The sequence below is a fragment of the Sceloporus occidentalis genome, unplaced genomic scaffold, assembly GCF_023333645.1.
Source record: "Sceloporus occidentalis isolate IW3139 unplaced genomic scaffold, rSceOcc1.0.p SCAF_3, whole genome shotgun sequence".
In the NCBI taxonomy this organism is placed as follows: domain Eukaryota; kingdom Metazoa; phylum Chordata; class Lepidosauria; order Squamata; family Phrynosomatidae; genus Sceloporus; species Sceloporus occidentalis.
In genome coordinates this window covers 13,502,275-13,525,143 of record NW_028316983.1, presented here as the reverse complement: position 1 = coordinate 13,525,143, position 22,869 = coordinate 13,502,275, and the positions used below count along the sequence as shown (strand labels likewise).

The window sequence follows — 22,869 nt, the reverse complement described above, 5'->3', positions numbered from 1 at the left end:
AATGGAACATAAAGTGGTAATCTGCACAATTTATGCAGATTGCAGAGGTAATTCCCATTTAATTCCATGGGGCTTAATCGCAGGTAATTGGGTAGAGGATTGTAGCCTGTAACAGCAGTCCTCAAACAGCCTGCCCTAGCAAGGAATTCTAGAATGTTACACATCTTCACCAAAGTATATGTTTAGAGAGTTCAGTCTTTGCATCAGAAAGATTTTCATGCCCTAGCATGACCTTCTCATGCAGTTCAACTTCCAGGTTCAGATAAAAGTTTGCATAACGGCATCACGAGTTTCTGAATTACTTTTGACACAGAAACCACATTGCCTTTGCAGTGTGCTAGCTAGAGGCAAGACAACGAGACATGAGCAGAGAACGGCTCTGACAGTCCCAGGTTGTTCTAACTGATAAATCTGTAAGTGATGACCTCTGAGCCTACTGACTGCTTTGTAGGGGTCATGCAGCAAACAACATAGAACAGAAAACTTGCAAAGTTGAAATGGAAGAAAGGAGCTGCACAGGAAGACTGCTTGGTGCTTCAGTTCTTTGATATAAAAGAAGGAAGGTATATTTCCCTCCCTTCCTTTTATTAAAGACACTGAGCCCCAGAAATAGTTCTAACAAATTGAAATGGTTCTGCCACTGAATGCACAAAACCTGGCATTGCTCAACTCACACTAAAATCACAATAATGATTGGAAACACTTAGGCATTGTCTTAGTATGAGGGAATGACACAATATCCCAACCCATTTTTGTGGCCCCTAGGGCCCTATCCCTACTGCATTTGATGGTATGCCAATCAATTTCAAAATTATATTTTATTTCTGAACTAAAACAGCAGTACGGGAGAAGAAACAATGTTTGTGTCTACTATGCACCTATTTGGAACAGAAAGGCCACCTCAAGAAAGAAGGGGTGTTTTATGACTCATGTTCAGTTACCACCATGTCACTAAGTTTGTGAGCTGTGCAATAGAGTGCAGGCTGTGATGAGCATTGGGATGGGGGGCAGGCCTGTAAGTGATGCCTAGATGAACCAAAGATTCCCACATCTGCCTTAATGGATTCAAACATGGAAAAGATCTCCCTTTTGTTGTCCCTGTGGTGCATTTCCCTCTGGTTGTTCTTGTAGTTCAGATGTACATTGTCACTATATATCAGGTTGGGAAATAGAGTCAGGATAGAGAAGGCCAGATCCCGACCCCCTGCAGCCTTTACAGGCTGGGTGACATTAGAGCCATGACCACATCCCTGATGTCCTCAGGTCCCGAATCTCTCCACCCAATACTTCAACTGAGAATGAGACTTCATTCTTCTTTCCCTTCTTCATCTCTGCTGGTGTGTGCAATTGAGAAGTGGAGGGCAAGGAATTTTCATGTAATAGTTGTATAGCCAAAGGAATGCCAACTCCTGACTTTTGGACACCTAGTGGAGACAATAGGCTACATAGAATTTAATTAGTGAACCGAATTATTCCTACCCCTATTTTCATGCCTTCTTTAAATTACTGAAAACCAAAAATACAAATAATCCCAGTTGTGCGTGTTCTTTTTAAACTGATTTTTCAAAATGTTGGTAAGTATTTTAGGGTTTTGTTCTCTTTTTAATTCAGCTTTCTTCTGGTGATGAGCAGAATAATAAAAAAATTGCTGGGATATTGACTTGATTGACTTCCTCATTTTTTTAAAAGAAATACTTTCAATACAGTCTGTCAGGATTGTATGTAGTAGACAAGCTTCCACGCAGAAACCTTTTGAATGGGAGAATGGATCCCCTCATAACAATTTCTTTCAAAATGTATGTATATATGTTTGCATGTATGTCTTAGTTTTCTTTCATATGGGATCCAAAGAGACTTAGACTTTAAAACATTAAGATAACAAACTAAAACAGTCTGTAATATAAAAATTAAAACAGTATTAAACAACAATCCATTTTGAAATGTGAATTTAGATAATAAACATTAATTTAAAAATGCACTGGGTGAGGGACATCATGACTCTCCACTCATGATAACTAAACACACTGCAGGCCAGATGTTCCCTCTGATATACAGGTAGATTACACAAAACTTTAATAAATAATAGCGGCAATCAATGGTACTTAGTTATTATCCTCAAAGCAATATATGGAAGGCATTAGTGAGACACTGATGGCCTATAACCCACCAAGCCAACTGGCTATAATCCCCACTTTATCATTGGCTGTTAGCTGAAATGAAACCATAATAATGGCTGGATTCCTATATCACAGTACTGTATACATTACATAACTTTACATCTACCTAGCTATGTAACCAGGGCACTAAGAAATTCTATTGGTGAATTGTGAAGATACACAACAGGAAACTAGTAAGAGAGTCCTGATTCATAATGGGCTCTACTGATGTGCATCAGCTCTCCCTAGTCAGTGACTCAATGCACAATGGGATCAATGCACATAGGCTCTGGTGCACATTAGTCCCATTGTGTATTAGTACCATTGTGCATTGCTAAGAATATGTATTAGTCATTTTACTTGCTCCCCTATGGAGTAACATAACTGCAGCCCTTTACTGGATGCAGACGTTACAGAACTGTCCAATTCTAATTCCTGCACAGCAGGATTCCAGCCATTATGTTGTTGTTGTTTTCTTCACTCTGAAGAGTGTTGACAATGAAAAAAAAAGGTTTATCCTAGGAAAACATTTAAAATGGGGATATAGCTCAATGAGGTATTATTAAAGTTGCAGGTATGAAAAGAATACACAACATTTCATGTCTTTCTTGTCCTGTTTCTTTTTTTTTCCTCTCCAGAAAGTTCAGCAATATACAGTCATCGTTCAGGCCACAGATATGGAAGGAAATCTTAACTACGGTCTCTCAAACACAGCGACAGCGATCATTATGGTGACAGATGTGAATGACAACCCACCCGAATTCACCGCCAGCACCGTAAGTATCAATACATCAGCGCAATGATGTATGGACACACAATGTGTTTGTAATTCATGGACATTTGATATGGCTCGTCTCTGTTTGCTGGTTTGGCAGATAGAAAGAACTTGATAGATCACTGTGTAACAAAGACTTTCAGCAAATAAAAATGGTGCGGTGGGGGTTGTGAGAAATGATTCATGAAGAAGCACAGCTATCTGGCTACCAGTTTATTCTGGAGTACTGAGGAAATGAAATGATTGTGGCAAAAAAAAAGGGATGGGGAAGCTCTATCTCACAGAGCTGCTTTCCCTTCCCATGACGCTGTCTTAGTTCTGTGTTTTGATGTGGGAAGCATTGTTCATGTGTATGTTGTCTGTTGTGTGCCTTCAAGTCATTTCCAATTTATAGCAACCTTAAGGCAAAGCTATGATAGGATTTTCTTGGCAAGATTTGTTCAGAGTGGGTTTGCTTTTGCCTTCCTCTGAGGCTGAGAGTACCTGACTTGTCCAAGGTCACCCAATGAGTTTCCATGACCGAGCAGGAATTTGAACCCCGGTCTCCAGAGTCATACTCCAGTGCTCAAACCACTATACCACACTGGCTCTCATTCACCTTGTCTGAATCTTGTTAATTCAAGATCCCCCAAAATTAACTAGCATAGGTTGTAATTTGTGTGACCCAAAGGATGTAGTGTCATGTGTGAAAACAAGGAGTGAAAAGGACTAGTTGGTTCATGGAAATAATGTGACAGATCAGAAATGTATCTGTTGTTTTTTGAACTCTTCCCAATTTTCATAATGGGTTTGGAATGTAGAACATCTGAAAAATGCAATGATTTTTTAAATGGATAAGTACAGATGTTTTTCCAGAACCATAAGTTATATCAGTTGTGATTTAGTTTTTGTCCAATTTTTGGTCATTGTGGATAAGATGGGAGTCATGAAGGATAAGAGAAACAAACCCACCAGATTTGGGAGAAGTTTTTCCAAGTCTGGATCTTGCTGTTGTTGTTATGTGCCTCATGGCTGAGATAAAATCATTGCCCAAGACAGCTTACAAATATAAAATACAGTGCACCCTTCTTTTACGTGGGGGATCTGTTCTGGAAGCCCCCACCCCCATGTAAAAGAAATAATGTGTATGCTCAAGCCCCATTACAAGTAATGTGGCCCGTGCTCGCGGTGGTGCAGGGCGGCGGAGGCGCACACCACCATGGGCACACACGCCATTGTTTCTTCCAGTGCATGGCGCCGTTTCTTCCGGTGCTGCTTTCAGCATATGCAATAACTCTAATCATCAAACCCTACAAATGGGCTAAAAGCAGTAGCAAAAACACAATAAAACAAAAACAACATCCAATAAATAAATTTAAGCAACAGCAGGGTCAGAATCAGCAGAAAGTGTCTTAATTTGCTGATGTAAATCAAATTAAGATAATAATGACCAAACCTTTGGGGGCAGAGAGTTTTCAGCAACCAAGAACACCAGACCTGACCCTGAAGGCAATTACAGAGAGAAGCAGGGCTCAGCAACAGATGGACAAGTACAGATGGGAGAAGGTGGTCCTCTAAAGTACCCTAGTCAAAGCTGTTTAGTGTTTTAAAACAGTATGCAAAGTGGTTGCCCCTAGACTAGTGCTGGTCCCTGGCAGGTTTCCAGAAATGAAAAGAAAAATTGTACCCAGTGGACAGAAATTTAGTGGCAGTCTCTGGCACATTGGAAAGTAATACTCAGTGGTCCTGCACATCTGAGAAGCTCATAGCCACCACCTTGAATTGAATTCAGAATCAGCAGCCAGTGTAGCTGATATAATAATAGAATCATAGAGGTGGAAAAGACCACAAGGCCCAACCCCATTTTGCCATGCAATGATACGCATTCAAAGCACTTCCGACAGATGGCCATCCAGTCTCTGTTTCAAAATCTTTAAAGAAGAAGACTCTACCACTCTCAGAGGTAGCATGTTCCACTGCCAAACAGCTCTTACCATATAGAAATGAAAGCAAAAAATAGTAGTAAGAACAAATTCTCTGAAGGTGGAAAGTCCTTTTATATTTTGGTAAGTTAACTACAGTTTGCCCTTCCCTTATGCAGGGGATCTGTTCCGGACCCGCATAAGGAGAAAAACACGTATGCCTGTGCCCCATTGAAAACAATGGCATGGTGCAGTGCACGCACCATGGGCACATGTGCCATTCATTAAATTGTACCGCGGCTTCAGTGTGTGCTGAAGGGAAGCCCGCGTATGGCACAGGCTGGCTGTATGTGTCTAATGATTTTGTAATCTATATGTTAATTTTAATTTTGAAATCAATAAAAATAATTTTAAAACAGCTCTTACCTAATATTTAGATGGAATCTTTTCTCCATTGCTCAGTGTCCTATTCTCTAGAGTAGCAAATAACAATGTTGCTCCATTCTCAATATGGCATCCCTTCAAATATTTAAACAAGGCTATCATGTCACCACTTAACGTCTTTTCCAGTCTAAGCATCTGCAGTTCCCTAAACTGCTCCTCATTGGGGCATTCCCCATTTTGGTCACCCTCCTCTGGACATATTCCAGCTTGTCTGCATCCTTCTTGAACTGTGGTGCCCAGAACTGGATATAGTATTCCAGGTCCTATGGCCCAGACCTCTGTCCCAGTCAAAATTCTGGCAAAAGCATTCTTCACTAATTGGAAGGGTTTTCAGGGAAAGCCCTACATAAAGTAAGCTGTAGTAATCCTATCAAGATGTGCATGGTACCATGGCCATGTCTGATAGTACCAGGAATGAAATGGATAAGGCTAGGCTCAGGAGAACTACTAAGCTACAAAACTGACCATCTTACAAAAGTGCAATCCCATCCATGATTGGAAAGGCTACCAATTTTTTTGACTATGATTCAGAGGATTCAGTAACCAACATGGAAGAAACACCCTATGGCTGGATGGATAGACTTCCTTACCAACAGTACCTTTTTCATATTTAGATTTAACTTCAGTTTGTTCACCCACATCATCCATAGCTTATGAAGCAGAAGCTACTCCATCATTTAAGAAGAAAACCAAAGGGAAAAAATGCACCAAGCAGTGAATCTTCTTATCATTATCTCATAAACTTTCTTGTGAAAGTTGTAAATAGCTTATCACTGGGGGAAAAAGAACAAATAAATCTGAAAGTGCAGAGGGGGATGCCTTCACTAAAAAGTGTGAGAAACTGGATCAAAGGTAATTCTTTGGGAAGGCCTGCTGATGTTTAAACTCTCTCAAATGTTAGAACAGTGCCTTCTGTCACTTGCTAATGAAGCAACCATAAAAGTTTAGCTGAAGCAAATTATTTAAGAAGCTGTGTGTGTGTGTGTGTGTGTGTGTGTGTGTGTGTGTACCTTCAAGTTGCCTGTCAATATATGATGACCCACTTGAATTGATATCTGCTGGGGTTTAGTTCCAGGACCCCCAAGGATGCTAAAATCCATGGATGCTCAAATCCCCATTTTATATAATGACATAGTAAAATGGTGTTCCTTATATAAAATAGCAAAATCAAGGCTTGGTTTCTGGGGAGAAATTGGAGGGGGGATATTTTTTTCAAGCCATGGATGCTTGAATCTATGGATATGGAGGACTGACTCTCTCACACTACACAATTATAGCATTCCATTCCACTTTAATTGCCATGGCTGCATCTTATGGAATCACAGGATTTTTAGTTTTGTAACATATTTAATATTCTCTGCAAGAGAACTTTAGTGTGCCATCAGTGTACCAACCAAGGATGTACAGAATACAGACACGGCAATCAAATATCAACCTGCTATAACTGTGTAGTATGAAAGTGACTTATAGAAGCCTGTGTCAAATTGGGGTGGGGTGGGGTGGGTGTCCATGTGTGGGATGGATAATTTGTGGATTAAGAGCTATAACTGGGGAGTATTCTATTCATACTTTATTAATATTGTCACATTTGAGTCCCACAAATCTGGGCAGTCTCATTTGCATATTAAGTAAATAATTTTCTCATTATTCAAATCATGTGTTGAACAAGCACACCCCCTCCACCACTACTTTCCTGTTTGTTGTTATTGTTAGCTGCCCTCAAGTCAAGTCTGGCTCATGGCGACCCTGTGGATGAGATATCTCCAAGTATGCTCTGCTCAGGTCTTGTAAACCCAAACTCAACCCCCTCTGCTTGAGTCTCCCCCCCCCCTTCTACCTTCTAGCTTTCCTAGCATTACTGTTTTCTCCAGTGATCCATGCCTTCTCATTATATGACCAAAGTATGATAGCCTCAGCTTGATCATCTTGGCTTCTAATGAAAGCTCTGGTCTGATCTGTTCGGGACCCATTTGTTTGTCTTCTTGGCTGTCCATGGTATCCTAAATATTCTTCTCCAGCACGACATCCCAAATGAGTTGATTTTTTTTCTTTCTGCTTCCTTCATTGTCCAGCTCTCACATCCGTATATGGTAATGGGGAATACAGTGGCCTCAATGGTTCTGACTTTAGTGCTCTGTTGTACATCATTACTCTTCAGGATCTTTTCTAGTTCTTTCATAGATGCCCTTCCCATTCCTAGTCGTTGTCTTATTTCTTGACTCCAGTTACCATTCCAGTCAATGTTTGATCCTGGGTACAGGAATTCTTTAACTATTTAAATTTCCTCATTATCTAGACTGAATTTTTGTGTTTCTTCTGTGGTCATTATTTTTGTTTTCTTTATGTTCAGAATCAACCCTGTCCTTGCACTTTCCTCTTTAATTTTTCTTATTAGCTGTTCCACGTCTGTGCTGTTTTCCACCAATATTATGGTGTCATCTGCATATTTTAGGTTATTGATGTTTCTTCCTTCTATCTTCACTCCTCTTTCATCTAATTCTAACTCTGTTTTCCTTATCATATTTTCAGCTTATAAGTTGAACAAATGGGGTGATAGGATACCCCCTTGCCTGACCCCTTTGTCTATTTGGAACCACTCTGTTTCTCCAGTTCTGTTCTGACTTTCCTGTAGTCCTATCAAAATTGCATCATACAACAGTGTTTTTTCTTAGATGCTTTGTAAGGGATGGCCATTTTGTTGTCTCTGGTTCACCACCTACCCCAACTATTTTGGACCACTCCCCCACCCCCTAATTTTTTTTTTACCTTACCATCTTTTCTCCTTACAAGCATCTGCAGAAGCTGCAGATATTCAGTAAGTATAAACCTTTTGAAAATGAGGATTCTACAAAGCTTGGAACAAGCAGCGCACAAATGGAATGTGCAAGTAAACATTTCCACCAAGAGTGAAAAATTATTCTGAATTGAATGAATGTACAGAAGAGCAGCCCAGGCACACCTGAGGAGAGAGGATGAGTAGTTACCCTTCTCATTATTGCTGCCATTCCCATTCTACATTGCCTTCTTTCCCTGCCACTGCTGGGTTCCACCAGCTTCCCCCTCCAGTACCTGGACTGGCCTCCGTCTTCCCCTGGTTCTTGCTTTACAACAATGGCAAGGGCATCACCACTCCCTGTTGGCCAGCTTACCTATCTGCTTTTTAAAGCATTGAAAGCTTTTTGGAGGATCAGCAGGGAATGGCATTATGTGTTCAAGGCAGAGGGGGGAAAGGAAAGAAGGAAGGAAGGAATTGTGCACAAGAAACCTGGGATTGTTACACAAGGTGTAAGGGAGAGAATGAAGGGGCACAGGGTGATCAAAGAGCACAGGTGAGATGAGGCAAGAGAGATTAAAGTTGGTCAGGGAACAGCTGTGCAGGTCTTTCAAGACTTGTCACTCCTCTGCCTGAGATGGCCATCTCATTAGATGGATTGGCTACACATTAACAGTTGCAGAGCAGGCTTTCCTTCTATAACCACCGACTAGAGATTCTACAAATGGCAATGTGCACTTATGATCAGCTCAGATCTGACCACTATGTTATTACACAGTATTGGAGATCCTATGTTGGGGTTTGATCTTTGTTCTTCCCTCTCCCCAGCAGTTGTCAAACCCCAGCTCATCAGTAGGGAGGGGAGAGATGGGAAGCCAATTCAGATCATGAAGCATCAGTTGGACTCATTTTGGTAAGGGCAGGAATGAGGGTATATTCATGGATGACCATTGTTGCTGTTTGTCTCAAATGGGACTGCTCCAAGCCTCCCTGTCCTCAGCTGCTCTGCTCAGGTCCAGCAGACTCAGGATCATGGCCCCCTTGACTGAGTACATCTAGCTACTATGTGGCCTTCCTCTCATTCTGCTACCCTCCACTTTGCCCAATGTTATTGTCTTTTCTACTATCACACCTTCTCATTATGTGACTGAACTACAGCAGCCTCTCTTTCATCACCTTGGCTTCCAGGGAAATTTCAGGCTTGATCTGTTTTAGGACCCATTTGTTTGATTTTTTTTTTTTTTTTTTTTTGGCTCAGTTCTCACATCCATACATGATGATGGGGAATACAATATCTTGGATAACTAGTACATCCATATCTTCATGGCCTTAATTCTATCTCCCTCCCTCTTCTTCCCCCCAGTAAGAAGCCACAGCAACCTTTCCCAGGGCTTGGCAGCTGCCTGGGGGAGAGGTATGAAATGGAACATAAGGGTAAGAGAACAGCCCCCTGTGCCCATCCAAGAGGCACATGGAAGCTGCATTTAAGGTGCATGCATGTCACTAACAAGATGCCAGCATATGTCTCGCCTTACAGTTTTCCCTTTGCATTTCCCTTTATGACAGTAAATTGCATACTACACAAGCATTTTTGGCTCACAACATTCCATTTCTAGGGGAGGGAAAATCCTTAAAGCTGTAGGTTGGAGGGAAAGAAGCTGCCTTTTCCCCCTTCCATTGAGTGAAAACTGGTGACACCTAGCGGCCAAAGTTTTAAAACTCAAATTTGTAGCTCTCCAACATGAGCAAATACTTATTTTCTAAGTAAAGATGATTTTTAAAATGCTGTTTAAAACAACTACAAACAGCTGAGTGGCAGGAAGAGCGGCACTATGTGAGTGGATGCTGAAATGTACTAAAGGTTTTTACCAAAATCCCTGTTTCTTTTATATAATGTAAAAAGGCTTCATTCCAACCAGTAGTTTAATTGATTCATTTTAAACTAATTGATTTTTATTCTTGTGGCTATGTGCATGAATGCTGACTCTGACTCAGAATGACTCTTTCATAGGGTTTCTTGGCAAGATTTGTTCAGCAAAGGTTTGCTACTGTCTTCCTCATAGGCGGAAAGACTGTGACTTGCCCAGGTCACCTGGTGGATTCCCACATAAGGAATCCACAAGGTCTCCCTGATCCTTTGACCAGCACTCAGATCACTGCTCCTCATTGTATTGTTGTCAGCAAAAGTCTGTAGCAAAAAGCAAACTTTACCAAGAATCTACAAAATTAAATAACAAAGTCAACTCTTGTCAAATTTCCCAACACTTGAAGCTGTCCCCGACAGGGATGGGAACAATGTAGCTGACTATTTGTTGGACTACAACTCCCTGCATTCCTCACCAGTGACTGGGCTGGCTAGGACTTTGGGGAATTGCAGTCCAACAACATCAGGAGGGCACTTAATTCCTAGCACTGGTATGAAATAAGACCTTCTAATAGCTGGAAGAAAATTGCTAAAATTACTCATGGTTTCCTTTTAAGATGAAATTTACAAAGAACAGCACCTCTTAGCTAGGGGGAATTTTCTAGTTCTCAATTTAATGTGGTGAGACATTTTACATAGACAGTTTACTTGTCCCCAGAATGCTGTGGTTTAGCTGGAGGATGGAAGGAGATGCTTCACCCTTCCCTGGTGTAAAGTGTCTTTTGAAGCTTTCCAAACTGCTGTTATCACTACTACCATCCTACATACATCTGCTTTCTAGATCCATATATATTTTACTACTATTGTACCAGTCTGGAACCCTGTAGGGTAAAACATATGGAAGAAATTCTGGGTGAGGGGATGTTTGGTAGTGGAAGGGTTAAGCCCTCTTTCCACCTCCACCTCTTCTGTGCTGCAAAATATCCCCTCCCCACTTTTCTTGATGGTGGTTTGTAGGAAAGGTAGGATTCCTGAGGCTTGATTTCACCTAGCTGTTCTATAATGTATCATTTGCTCCTTAGAGAATAGTCCAAACCATTACAGCATCTTTGTGGTTTAGCCATTTTAGAAGGAGACACTGCATGCAAGCATCCCTTGAGCACTGAAAGTCCTCACATGTGCAGACCCAGAAGGCATTAAGTTCACCAAGACGTCCATCCCTAGAATCCAGCTAAACGGATCAGAAAACGTCAGTCTTCCCCTCCAGCAGGAATAAAAGACAACTCAACCATTTCTCTAAATCTGAGAGCTGAGCAGAAAGTTTTTGGAAGGGTGGGAACAGCTTTGCACTCTCCCCATTGCTCTTTTCCATAATTCAAACCTGAGGGTATTTTACAGTTATATAAACCACTGCTCTTTAACAAAAGTGACCTTTAAAATAAATCAGTTCTTCGGTTATAGTAAAAAAAAAAATCCATTTCAGGTGAACACAAAAATAAAGCTTTGTTCTCTCAGTTCTGTCCTATGTGCATTTATTCAGAAGTAGGTCCCACTGTTTTCCATGGGATGTTTTGCTTAATGTGTATGCCTGGGATTGGAGCCTAAGGCCTCTCCCTAGCAGATAGGAACCCAAGGAGTAAAGAAACAGATTTACCACCTCATCCCAGGCTGGAATATTGGGTTGTACTGGGCTCCTTGTTTGGAGGGCACCTTTGCCAGACTTCTCACCCTTGTGTATCATATCAATTTTCTTAACCCTTTCCATTGAAAGTACATAATAATAATAATAATAATAATAATAATAATAATAATGTAAAAAACCTGGTGTATCCATTGGTTGGAATTATTTTTCTCCAGCCTGCTTTCCTATCCTATTATAATCATTCAGATAACAAACATATTTGCTTTAAAATGATAAACTAACTGTTATTTTCTAAGTGACAATGTAACTGGTAAAGGTATAATCATTTTAAAGCAAATGAACAATCAGGCAGTCATTTAAAACATCAGTAGCTACATACACTCTTAGAGGCAGCAATCAAAAAGGCTTGCTGGTAAACAAAGGTCTTATCCTTTACTGCCTGCAGAAAAAGCAGACAGTTTGGACTTCCTTCTGCTTCCTTCTCAATTCCCCTGATATTTTGGGCTAAGCAGAAGCTGGAAATCTATAATTTTGCTTTGCAAAAATAAATAAATAATGGTGCTACCTCTATGTTGGAAAAGCAAATTGTGTACAGGTAGAGAATTCTAATAACTAGGGTTGTTGTAGTGCAATACATAGTGGCAGTTGGTAGCTTTTGTCTCAGTAGGGTGCTCAGAACACATCAGAAATTTATGGTGTTGAAGCTATTTGGGTGATAGAGTTTAGCACCTAAAGTTTGGACTGCAACTGAGACTACATACCAGTAATTATTTAGGCCTGGGACCAACTACACTTCCATGTAGTTGTCTTGGAAGGGCTAGCTGAAGACATTTTCCTGCCTGAGGTGAAAGACAAGATCTTCTCCCCTTCTTTATTCTATACGGCAATTGACTGGACTGGCAGTTCTTTCAGCAGGTATTACTTATCATAAGGTGCCTGATTGCATAATTTGTTATTCTAGGATTTGCTTATTCTAGAACTTAGGTCTTCTATTTCAATGATAGTTTATCCGGGCTGTAATCCTATCAGTGATATGTGCTTTCATAAAACCAGTTAAGAATAATAGAATCTTAGTGTTGGAAGGGACCATAAGGACCATCTAGCTGAACCCTGTGCCATGCAGTAATACACAACTAAAGTGCTCCTAATAGTTGACCATCCAACATGTTTAAAGACCTCCATTGATAGAGAGTCCACAAACCTCCATTGCAGTCTATTCCACTGTTGAACAGCTCTTACAGTGAAAACACTTATGGAATCTCATTTCTTGTAATTTGAATCCATTGGGTCATGGTCTGGTCTCTGGAGCAACAGAAAACAAGTTGGCTGCTTCTTCCACATGTCAGCCATTCAGATATTTGAAGATAGCTATCGCATCTCAGTCTTCTCTTCTATAGCTCTTTAAATCATTCTTCACAAGGTCAGATGTTTTATTATCTTGACCGCCTTTCTGTGGACACATTCCACCTTATCAGTATTCTTCTTGTTTATATTTGGTCTATGCCAGTAAATAAATACATGAATGAATATCTCTCTTAAATTGTGGTGCCCAGGCCTGGACACAATATTCCAAGTGAGATCTGACCAAAGCAGAATAGAGTGAGACTACTATTTCCCTTGAGCTGGAAACTATACTCCTGCTGATGCAGCCCAGAAATATATATATATGATTTTTCTTTGTAGGATGTAAGGAAAATATTCAGTACCTCCTTGCACAGGGTCCACTACCACAGGCAGCATCCAGGTACCCAGAGTGTACTGCCATGGCCATTTACTGCCTGGGGAAAGAGATGCTACAGCACTTTTCTACAGTGCAGATGCACCCACAGAGAGTTCATCCAGCAGACTAGGAAGTTCAAGCAGGTGTTTTATATGGAGACATACTCCACATATTTTGGTGCCAAGCCCCTCAGCACTTTAAAGGTCATTGTCATCACCTTGCATTCAGACCATGAACATATTGGCAATCAATGCAATTCCTGTAAAACTGATTTTATATTATTTTTAATGATCTTCTGATCAGTAGTCTGCTTGCTGCTTTTTGCACTAGCTGAAGTTTTTGAATTGTCTTCAAGAGTAGCCCCATGTACGATGCCTTGCGATGATCTGAGAAGTTACCAGTGCATGAACTTATTATGACTCACAGTAGATGAACTTCTGTACTGCAGTTCTGTTGCTGGAAAAAAGATTGTCTATATGGTCCAGATACCATCTCTTGCCACCCAGCCTCAGATATGCAGTTGGGTACTTAGAATCATAGAATTGTAGAGTTGGAAGAGACCACAAGGGCCATCCAGTCCAACCCCCTGCCATGCAGGAAATCTCAATCAAAGCATCCTCGACAGATGGCCATCCAGCCTCTGCTTAAAGGCCTCCAGAGAAGGAGACTCCACTACACTCAGAGGGAGTTTGTTCCACTGTCAAACAGCCCTTACTGTCAGGAAGTTCCTCCTAATGTTGAAGTGGAATCTCTTTTCCTGCAGCTTGCATCCATTGTTCTGAGTCCTGTTCTCTGGAGCAGCAGAAAACAAGCTTGCTCCCTCCTCAATATGACATCCCTTCAAATATTTAAATAGAGCTATCATATCACCTCTTAACCATCTCTTCTCCAGGCTAAACATCCCCAGCTCCCTACTTCTCTGTGTATATCCTACCATTCCTTCCTCCACTTCTCAACCATGGCAGTATGCTCAGGGGATGCCTCCTCTCATCCCTCCGCTCCTGGTTTTTCATGATGCAGATGCAACCCTCTCTTAAGTAAACAGCTCTTTCTAATCTCCAAAGTAGTCATCACAGCACACCCTGGGGCAGAATGGATACAACTTTGTGCAGCTAGAGCATCATACTGTACCTGCATGATCCAGAATCTCAACCATATAATGTTAAAAAAATATACAATGCTACTATGCTGGGAAGAGCTCTAGATCGATGTAGCATGCCTCCTTTATATGCAAAAGATCCCAGGTTGAATCTTTGGCATGTTCAAGTAGGACTACTGCCATGAAATCCTAAGAGATCAACTACCAGTCAATGCTGCTGAACACTTTTGAACTAAGTAGAACAAAGGTGTGATGTTGTATAAGACAGCTTCTTGGTTTTTTTTATCTCTAAGGAGGGAATGGAAACATAGGTCATTTGCGCTTCCTGTTTTTGCGGCATCCGAACACACACACACACACACACACACACACACATTCAAACATGCACCATATCTTTCTGGAGCAGAATTAGTTTCATTTGCCAAAGAACTCTACAGCTCTTTAAAACAATTGTACATTGAGTTACGATGAGGGAAAGAAATAGGTTGAATGATGGCAATAGAGCCTTGCCCTTGGAACAGTGCCAAAGGAAGAGAAATCAAGGACTATGTTGGGCATTAAAGCACACAAAAGCACACATCCATCCTGTTCTTAAATTACCTGTCAATCAAACTGGCTGGCTTGAGGCTTAATAGATTCGGGATATAAATGTAGCCCAAGAGAACATTGCAATATACTGCCACAACAGCTCACATGTTCTACAGCAGGAATTAATGTTGCTGTGTTAAAGTTAACGGCTGGAGCAGATTGGGAGAAATTGGCAGTACATCTGGTCAACAAAGAGGGCAATTGCCCTAGGGAACAAGGTGCACTATATCCTCATAAGACTGAGTTTTGTGCATGTGTACATCTTAAATGAGGCTTCAGAGATGAGGAATGGATGGATGAGTTCAACAATCACAAAATGAAGTTAGCACTAGGGATGGACAGATCTGACAAGTGTGTTTTTGTGGACTTTCCCCTTTTCCTCTTTCAGGGTCCATTCTCTGCGAGTTGTCCATGATATTGGGGGGAGGTTTTTTTTTCCAGGGAAGGGATATTTTTATGGGGTGGACATCCTTGTGAATTTTTGCCTAAAAGCATGTTTCTGTGCATTTTAGAAATGCATGAAGGGGTGCTTATGCATTTTTTGTAGACGGCCCTGTTGTCCAATACATTTTTTTTCTCAGTAGAATGTATCACAAACCAAGAAATGTATGGACTTCTGATTATGAATTGCATCTAGTTCCATGTTTAGTCTGGGAAGTAGAAATGAATGCACTTTTCAAAAACACAGCAGGGCAAATGTCTCATGCATCCCTTGGTTATCACATTTTACAAATGTTTTAGGGTCCATGAATGAACACCAGATGAATACGTCTGCTCTGCCAGCACAATTCCACTGGGCCACTCCTTCCACCCATGACCATAGAGTGGCTTGAGGAGGTTATGATGATATATGCTAGTGTAAACACTAAAGTTAGGATTGTCCATGCCATTATATTTCCTATTTCTATGTATAGTTGTGAGAGCTGGATAGTGAAGAAACCTGATGGGAAGATCTACACATTTGAAATATGGTGCTGGAGAAGAGTTCTGCAAATACAGTGGGCTGCTTAAAAAGACCAATGAATCAGAGCCAGACTCTCCCTAGAAGCAACCATGACTCATTAGTACTGTGGCCATATCAAGAGAAGATGTGACTCTCTAGAAAAGATAATAATGCTTGGCAATGTGGAAAACAATAGGAAGAGAGGAAAACTGCATACCAGATGGATAGATTCAGTCAGAGAACCCATGGCCATGAATCTGCAAGAGTTCTGTAGGGCACTTGAGAATAGGGTGACTTGGTTGGCATAGACTGAGGTAGACTAGAAGGCTGTTAATGCCAATAAAATGTGCAGATATATTTTTGTTATTAATTACCATCAAGTGAACTTCAGCCTACAGCGACACTATGAATGAGAGACCTCAACATCACCCTGTGATTTTATTTCTCAGGTCTTGCAAACTCAGGGCTGTGGTTTCCTTGACTGAGTTTATTCACCTGCAATACTGCCTTCCCTTTTCCCCTAGTGCCTTTGACCTTACCATCAGTGGGTTCACTGGGGGGGGAGTGCAGACTGCACTAGGTGATACCCCAGAAGATGGTGTGGTACATCCGATGGGACTGGCACGGCTGCTGGGTGAGTGAGAAAGGGTGTTGTGTCCCTTTCTCACTTGTCCAGCATCCACTCTTCTTATTCACTCCCTTCACTGTCCATGGTGAGATATGCCAGCATGTATAATTTTAGGGATATTGCAAAAGGAGGCACTGAGTATCTCCTCATGCTATACCCTCCCACATGCAAGGCAACTTCCCAGTGCCAAAGCATGCCCCCACAACACATTAGTGGCTGTAGGAGGCTGGGAGGCATTCCAGCAGCATCCTGCTTACTTTCTATGAAAGGAAAATAGAATGGACACAGATCTACACTGTGTCAGTTATCTTCTCCAAGCTGTGCAAGAACAACTGAATGCTGCCCAGGAACTCTTCCTCTTCAAGCCATTAATGGTTGGGAGATTGCTCCAGTTGCCTTGTGCAAGGAAGAGTTGTGCATAAGGAAAGATCTGAATACCTCCTTTTGCAACACCCTCACTGGCATAAACCCAGGCTACAGTAGCATACATCACCAACAGCACTCTATCCATTGTCATAAAAGCTCAGGGCTAAATTAGGACATAAGGAAACTCTGTGATATCATGCAGAATCTGTTGTATTAAATCTCTCAGCTGTTATAGCACCACTAGCAAATGAAGATTTTTCTAAAGAAATGATCAGTTGAGTTCAGTCATATACCCATAGCTGCTTGCCAAAGAAAGAAGTGCCTGTGCAAGAAAGATAAAGAACTAATTATCTTATTATGCAAATTTTGTACGTATTTATTCAATTCATTCCCTGATGCTCAAAGAAGCATACCAGCCTTGTTTTCCTCAGGTGCCCCTTTCCACTTCTCAGAAACATTAAATGGGCAGCACCTTAATTCATGTCATTTTAGTTAGAAATAATGGGAGTTTGGCTTTGCTTATCACAAAGAGCATCCTTTTCCACTGTAGAATTGTAATATCTTTCCAGTTCACAACACCCTGGATTTCTCATGACATCTGCATCATTACATTACTCCTCAGAGCATCTACATAAAGATTTGATTATTATTATAAAATAGAAAAGATCAGGGACAAGTTTTTGTTGAACATGATCCTCTTCTTGTCCTTTTTTAAAAAATTGTATTGCAGTTTATTCTTGCATATATCCAAAATGATGATGCACCGTGTTTGGAATGGTATTTTTGCAAAGTGATTTGTTATAGTTTCAACTGCACAGCCTACTCCAAGTAATTAGTTGTTAGTTATGGCTAGAATTTTTAGAAGTAACTTTCTGCTTTATAACATCCAAGCAATGATATCTTTATTGGGACAACCAAAATGCATGTTGAAAACTTTTGAAATCACACTGGCTTCTTCAGGCAAACAGGAGAAAGAAATTGAAGATGTTAGTCATAGGCCTGCAGTTTCTGTTTCTGTGCTTAGTTCAGATGGTAGGGAGGGCTATATGCAGGCTGACACCTCCCCCTTTGGCCATGTGGTCACTGGTAGATTTTCAAAGTCAAGGAAATTTAATGTCCATTTGCAATTCAAAGAAAATGTTTCTTTGGAATCCAGCATGCCTCCTTCCTACTAGAGCTTGCTATGGGGTCTGCAGGAAGGATTCTGGGGGTAAGAATTGGCTCCTGGTCCTCACACAGTTGCAAACCCCTACCGTAATGGGTGTGGGTCTGCTTGCTGGGGGATCCTCGTAGTTGTAATCCAAAAAGTAACATTTTCAATCTCTGCATGATTAAAAGAACATGGTTTTCTCGCGAAAAGTTCAGACTGGGTCACAACAACTCAGTTCTTAGGACTTCAAGTGAAAGACCTTTCCATAGTTCTGTCTATGACATAGTGTATAGCTGTCTGTGGACATCCACTCAAAAGAAGGCAAGGCTTAATCAGAGAGGAAAGGGAGATCCGCACCCCCATGCAACTCAAATAAAGTCTATTTTTATCATATTCAATCAGGAACAATCAAGCAAGCAAGTGGAGATGGAGACGCATTTGCATGATCAGACCTCTGTGTCTGAAATGTTAATTAAAAGTTAGTATAAATTTGCCTACTGTGCAGATATATATATATATATTTGCAGTGGTCCATGTAAGAGGAAATATTATGTAGCCAGGTTGAAGTGTTTGTGATTAGTGCAGCTTGGGATTCTAGGAAACAGAGGAGCAAGGAGCCTTTTGCAATCAAGCGCTTCTTTTTTTTAAAAAAAATGGTTGGTCTGTTCAAGTTCTGTAAGCCTTAGGAGGTCTTATTAAAAGCTATTTTAAATTGTGCCCTTTGGCATTGCTTTGAGATACTCCAGGTGAGTGCTGAATCCAAAAAGCCTGCTCTAAAACAATTGCCGCCCGTAGTTGCCACTCTGCCTAATCGCACCTTAGGCTCCCTTAGCTGAATCCACATGGAGAAAAACATATTGTCAAAAGGCCATGGGGAGAAGGAATTCATGTTGATAGGAAAGAGAGAGACATATACTCCCAAGGTACTCAGAATTTTCTGCTTGCAAGGTTGCTTTATTGTATGTATGTATGTATGTATGTATGTACTGGGTTTATATTCCACCTCTCTCCCAAAATGGGATTGAAAGTGGTTTACAATATTTAAAAAAATGATCCAGTTAAAACATTAGATTACAAAAATTAAAAAGAATTAAATATCAATATTGTTTTTAAACCAAAATGATTAAGACAGCCAAATTATTATTATTATTACTACTACTATTATTAGTAGTAGTAGTATCCTGCTTCCCCCCCCCCCACCCCACAAAATTGGGACTCAAATATAGTTACAATGAAAGGATTTTAAAATACAGCACACCGTTTACACACACACTACAGTTCTATAACTAAAATTCAAAAGCCTAAATAAAACCGTCTTCACCTGCTGGTGGAAAAAGAACAGAGAAGGGGTGAAGCAGACCTCCCATGGAAGAGAGTTCTACAACTGGGGAGCAGCCACAGAGAAGGCTCTCCCCTGAGTCATCACCAACCACAGCTAAATAGGTGATGGGTCTGAAACGAGGCCCTCCACTGCAGATCTTAAAGCAAATGATGGCTTATATAAGGAGATATGTTTTTTCAGATAGTATGGGCTCAAGCAACGTAGGCCTCTAAAGGTCAAAAGCAGCACTTTGGATTATGCCCAGAAACAAATTGGTAGCCAGTGCAGCTGTTTCAATAAGGGGATCCCATGATCCCTGTATCCAACCCTGATCAACAGCATTTTGGACCTACTGAAGTTTCTGAACAGTTTCCAAAGGCAGCCTCAAATAGAGTGCATTACAGTAGTCAAAAGGGCATGTAATCAAGGAATGTGTCACCACAGCCATATCTGATTTCTCAAGTTTTATTATTATTGTTATTATTATTATGCTTTATTTATATAGCGCTGTAGATTTGCACAGTGCTGTACATACAAACAATAAAATAGATAAGTAATAGGCACAGCTAGTGCAGCACTTTTAACTGTGCAAATGCACTCCTGGCCATCGGCATCCAGGCTCAGATCTGAGTCCAGGATCACACACAAAGAGATTTTAGGAGGTATGTAGCCCCATCTGGCACAGGCATAGGGTGTGAATCCACACTGCAGAATTAAAGCAGTTTAACACCACTTTAACTGTCATCCTGCTCCATTCTGTGGGATCCTGGGATTTGCAGTTTAGTGGAAATTTCAGCCTGGTTTGTCAGACAGTTCTGGTGCTTCACCAAACTGCAAATCCCAGGATTCTGCAGGATAGAGTCATGGTAGTTAAAGGGGTGTCAAACTACTTTAATTCTGCAATATGGACATACCCTTCATTCCTGTTCCATGATCTGCCTTCTCACTGACCAGGAGCATCTCTGTCCTATCTGGATTAAGCTTCAGTTTTTTCACTCTCATCCTATCCTTTATGGACAACAGGCACCGGTTTAATACAGAAACAACTTCTTTGGAATGGGAAGGAGAGATAGAATTTGGTGTTATCAGCATACTGATGACACTGAACCTCTAAATTCCAGATGACCTCTCCCAGTGGTTTCATGTAAATAAAGAAAAAGAAAGTAAAAATAGTTTTTTTTTTAAATGAAGGGCATTGTAGAGCATGGCCCTTGAGCCCCATCTCAGAGAGGCGACCCAAAAAGATGCCATGGTCAAGTGTACCAAAAGCTTCTGTTATTCTAGTCTCCACTCGTTTCATCACCACCAGCTCCCTAGTGATCTCGGGTGCCTGCTTGACTCCACTCCATGAGAGGCGTTGTTTGGAAGCGATTGTGCTCACTGCTTAGGGTCAATGGTGTCCACCGCCCTGGCTATTTCCCTGTTCCAGAGATCAGCCAAAGTTTTGGCAGGATCACCTGCCAAGGCAACAAGAAACTCCCCAAGAGCCATCAGGAATCTGTCCTGATCTATTAGCCTCTTGGGGTGGATCATCTTAATCGGCTCTCTACCCCTGCAGAGGCTCTGGGTTCCACTGAGTCTAAATCCCACCAGGTAGTGATCTATCCATGAAAGCTGAACTATAGAAAGTTCCTCCACACTCAACATTATCCCAGTCTGCATAGAAAACTAGGTCTAGATTGTGTCCTGCCACGTGGGTGGCATGAAATACTACTTGGGGCAGACCTATTGTTGTCATGGAGGACATAAAGTCCTGAGCTGCTCCTGACAGAGAGAAATCTGCATGAGTGTTGAAGTTCCCCAGCACAAGTAGCTGATCAGACTCCAATACCACTGCCAAGCGCAGCCAGCTCAGAAAGGAAGACTGTTGAGCAGCAAAGTGGGCAGTATATGAACAGAATCCCTATTCTGTCCCAATCACCCACATTTAAGTCCACACATTCAAACCCAGAAGACTGAGATGGGACATGTGATCAGTCTTGATAGACCACTGTAACTCCATCTCCCCACCCTGCAAGCCTTACTCCTCAGACAACCAAGAGGACAAAGCTGTGAAAACTTAATACACCCTCCCCTCATCTTCATCTAGTCAGGTCTCTGTGAAACAAGTCAGATCAGCATGTTAATCAAAGATCCTGGGTCAAAGGTGGCTTGTGCTTGACCAGCCTGGCATTAAGCCTATCCTGTAGTTGAGAAGAGTCACACAATATGTGTGTGTGTGTGTGTGTGTGTGTGTGTACCCACTCACTTCCATTCCACCACCCTCTGAAGATGCCAGCCACAGATGCAGTTGATACGTCAGGAATAAATTATTATTCTGGAACACAACCACATAGCCCGAAAAACCACAGAAAACTAGAGTCAACTACACTAGAACTCTCAGGAGATTATTCTAAGTACATCACCAAATTACAAATTGCAGTATTCCATTGGACAGAGCCATGGTATCAAATTTCTATATGTGTGTAGTGCAGATACACTTGCAAGCCAGAAGAAGCTGAAGAAGCCTGAAAGAATAAGAAGTTATTACAAGACAACCACAAAGCTGATACCAAAATAGTCATGCAATTACTCAAAAGATCTTGTCCTGGGTGGTTAACTGTCTTTCTTCAGAACAGGCATTTGGAAGAGGATCTTAATATTTAAGCAGGTACATAGGGGAGAAGAGAACATTCAGCATTTTAAAGTTTTCTTTGTTAAGCAGATCTTGAAATTGTACTGGGAACTAGAGTAATTGTCCAAGTGCAAGAATTATATAACCAAAATAATCAAAGCCAGCTAATAATATTGTATCCCTATTCTGGACCATCTGCAGTATTTGAAAGACAACTCCAACTCAGTTCTGGAAGAGTAGGCATTTTAGGATTTTAAAAACCTGTATTTTACAGTGTTTGTCTTCTGGGGGATAGTTGTGAATTGCCTTCAGCATCCATTTGAAACTTTCCAGGTAGTCATCTTTGCTCCCTGGCCTGAAAGCCCCAAGTGCCGAACATGCTATCCATGTAGGCTTGGAAAGCAGGAAGGATGGGTATAAAGACAGAAATACTAAAGTAAATAATATTGAAATGAAAATGCACACACTGGACAATGTGTGGAGAAAGCTGAATTAGTTGTATCTCAAAATAAAAAAAGACCATGATTTTTTAACCTTCCATTGTACTGAACAGAAATTCATGGGGAGCTCCATTAAACTATAGGGTTTTTGCAATAGCGTTTGTAATGAAATAAGAAAGGCTGTGATCTGGTCTGAGTGGAGACTGGCAGCAATTCCAGGCCTTCCCAAGACTTTGGTACCAAAAACTGACACATATCATTGCTATAAGCTTTATTGGTGGTAAATGATGCAACAATGCTGTACAATAAAGCAACCTTCCAGTCCTTTAGCTGATGGGTTCCAGCATCCCTTCATGGTAAGAGGTAGAATTGGATACCTAAGGAACGAATCCTACCCAGACTAAAGCAGCGCCAAAATCCCAGTTCCCATAGGGACCCTAGATGG

General features: G+C 41.1%; 1 protein-coding gene across 1 annotated transcript in view; it reads left to right on the top strand.

Annotated features, from left to right (window-relative positions):
- The window catches only part of CDH4 (cadherin 4), a 587,236-nt gene that overhangs the window by 471,412 nt on the left and 92,955 nt on the right, over positions 1-22,869 (top strand). The window contains exon 7 of the mRNA XM_089513685.1: positions 2,795-2,932. Coding sequence (XP_089369811.1) covers positions 2,795-2,932 — 138 coding nt within the window. The remainder of the gene's footprint in view (positions 1-2,794; positions 2,933-22,869) is intronic.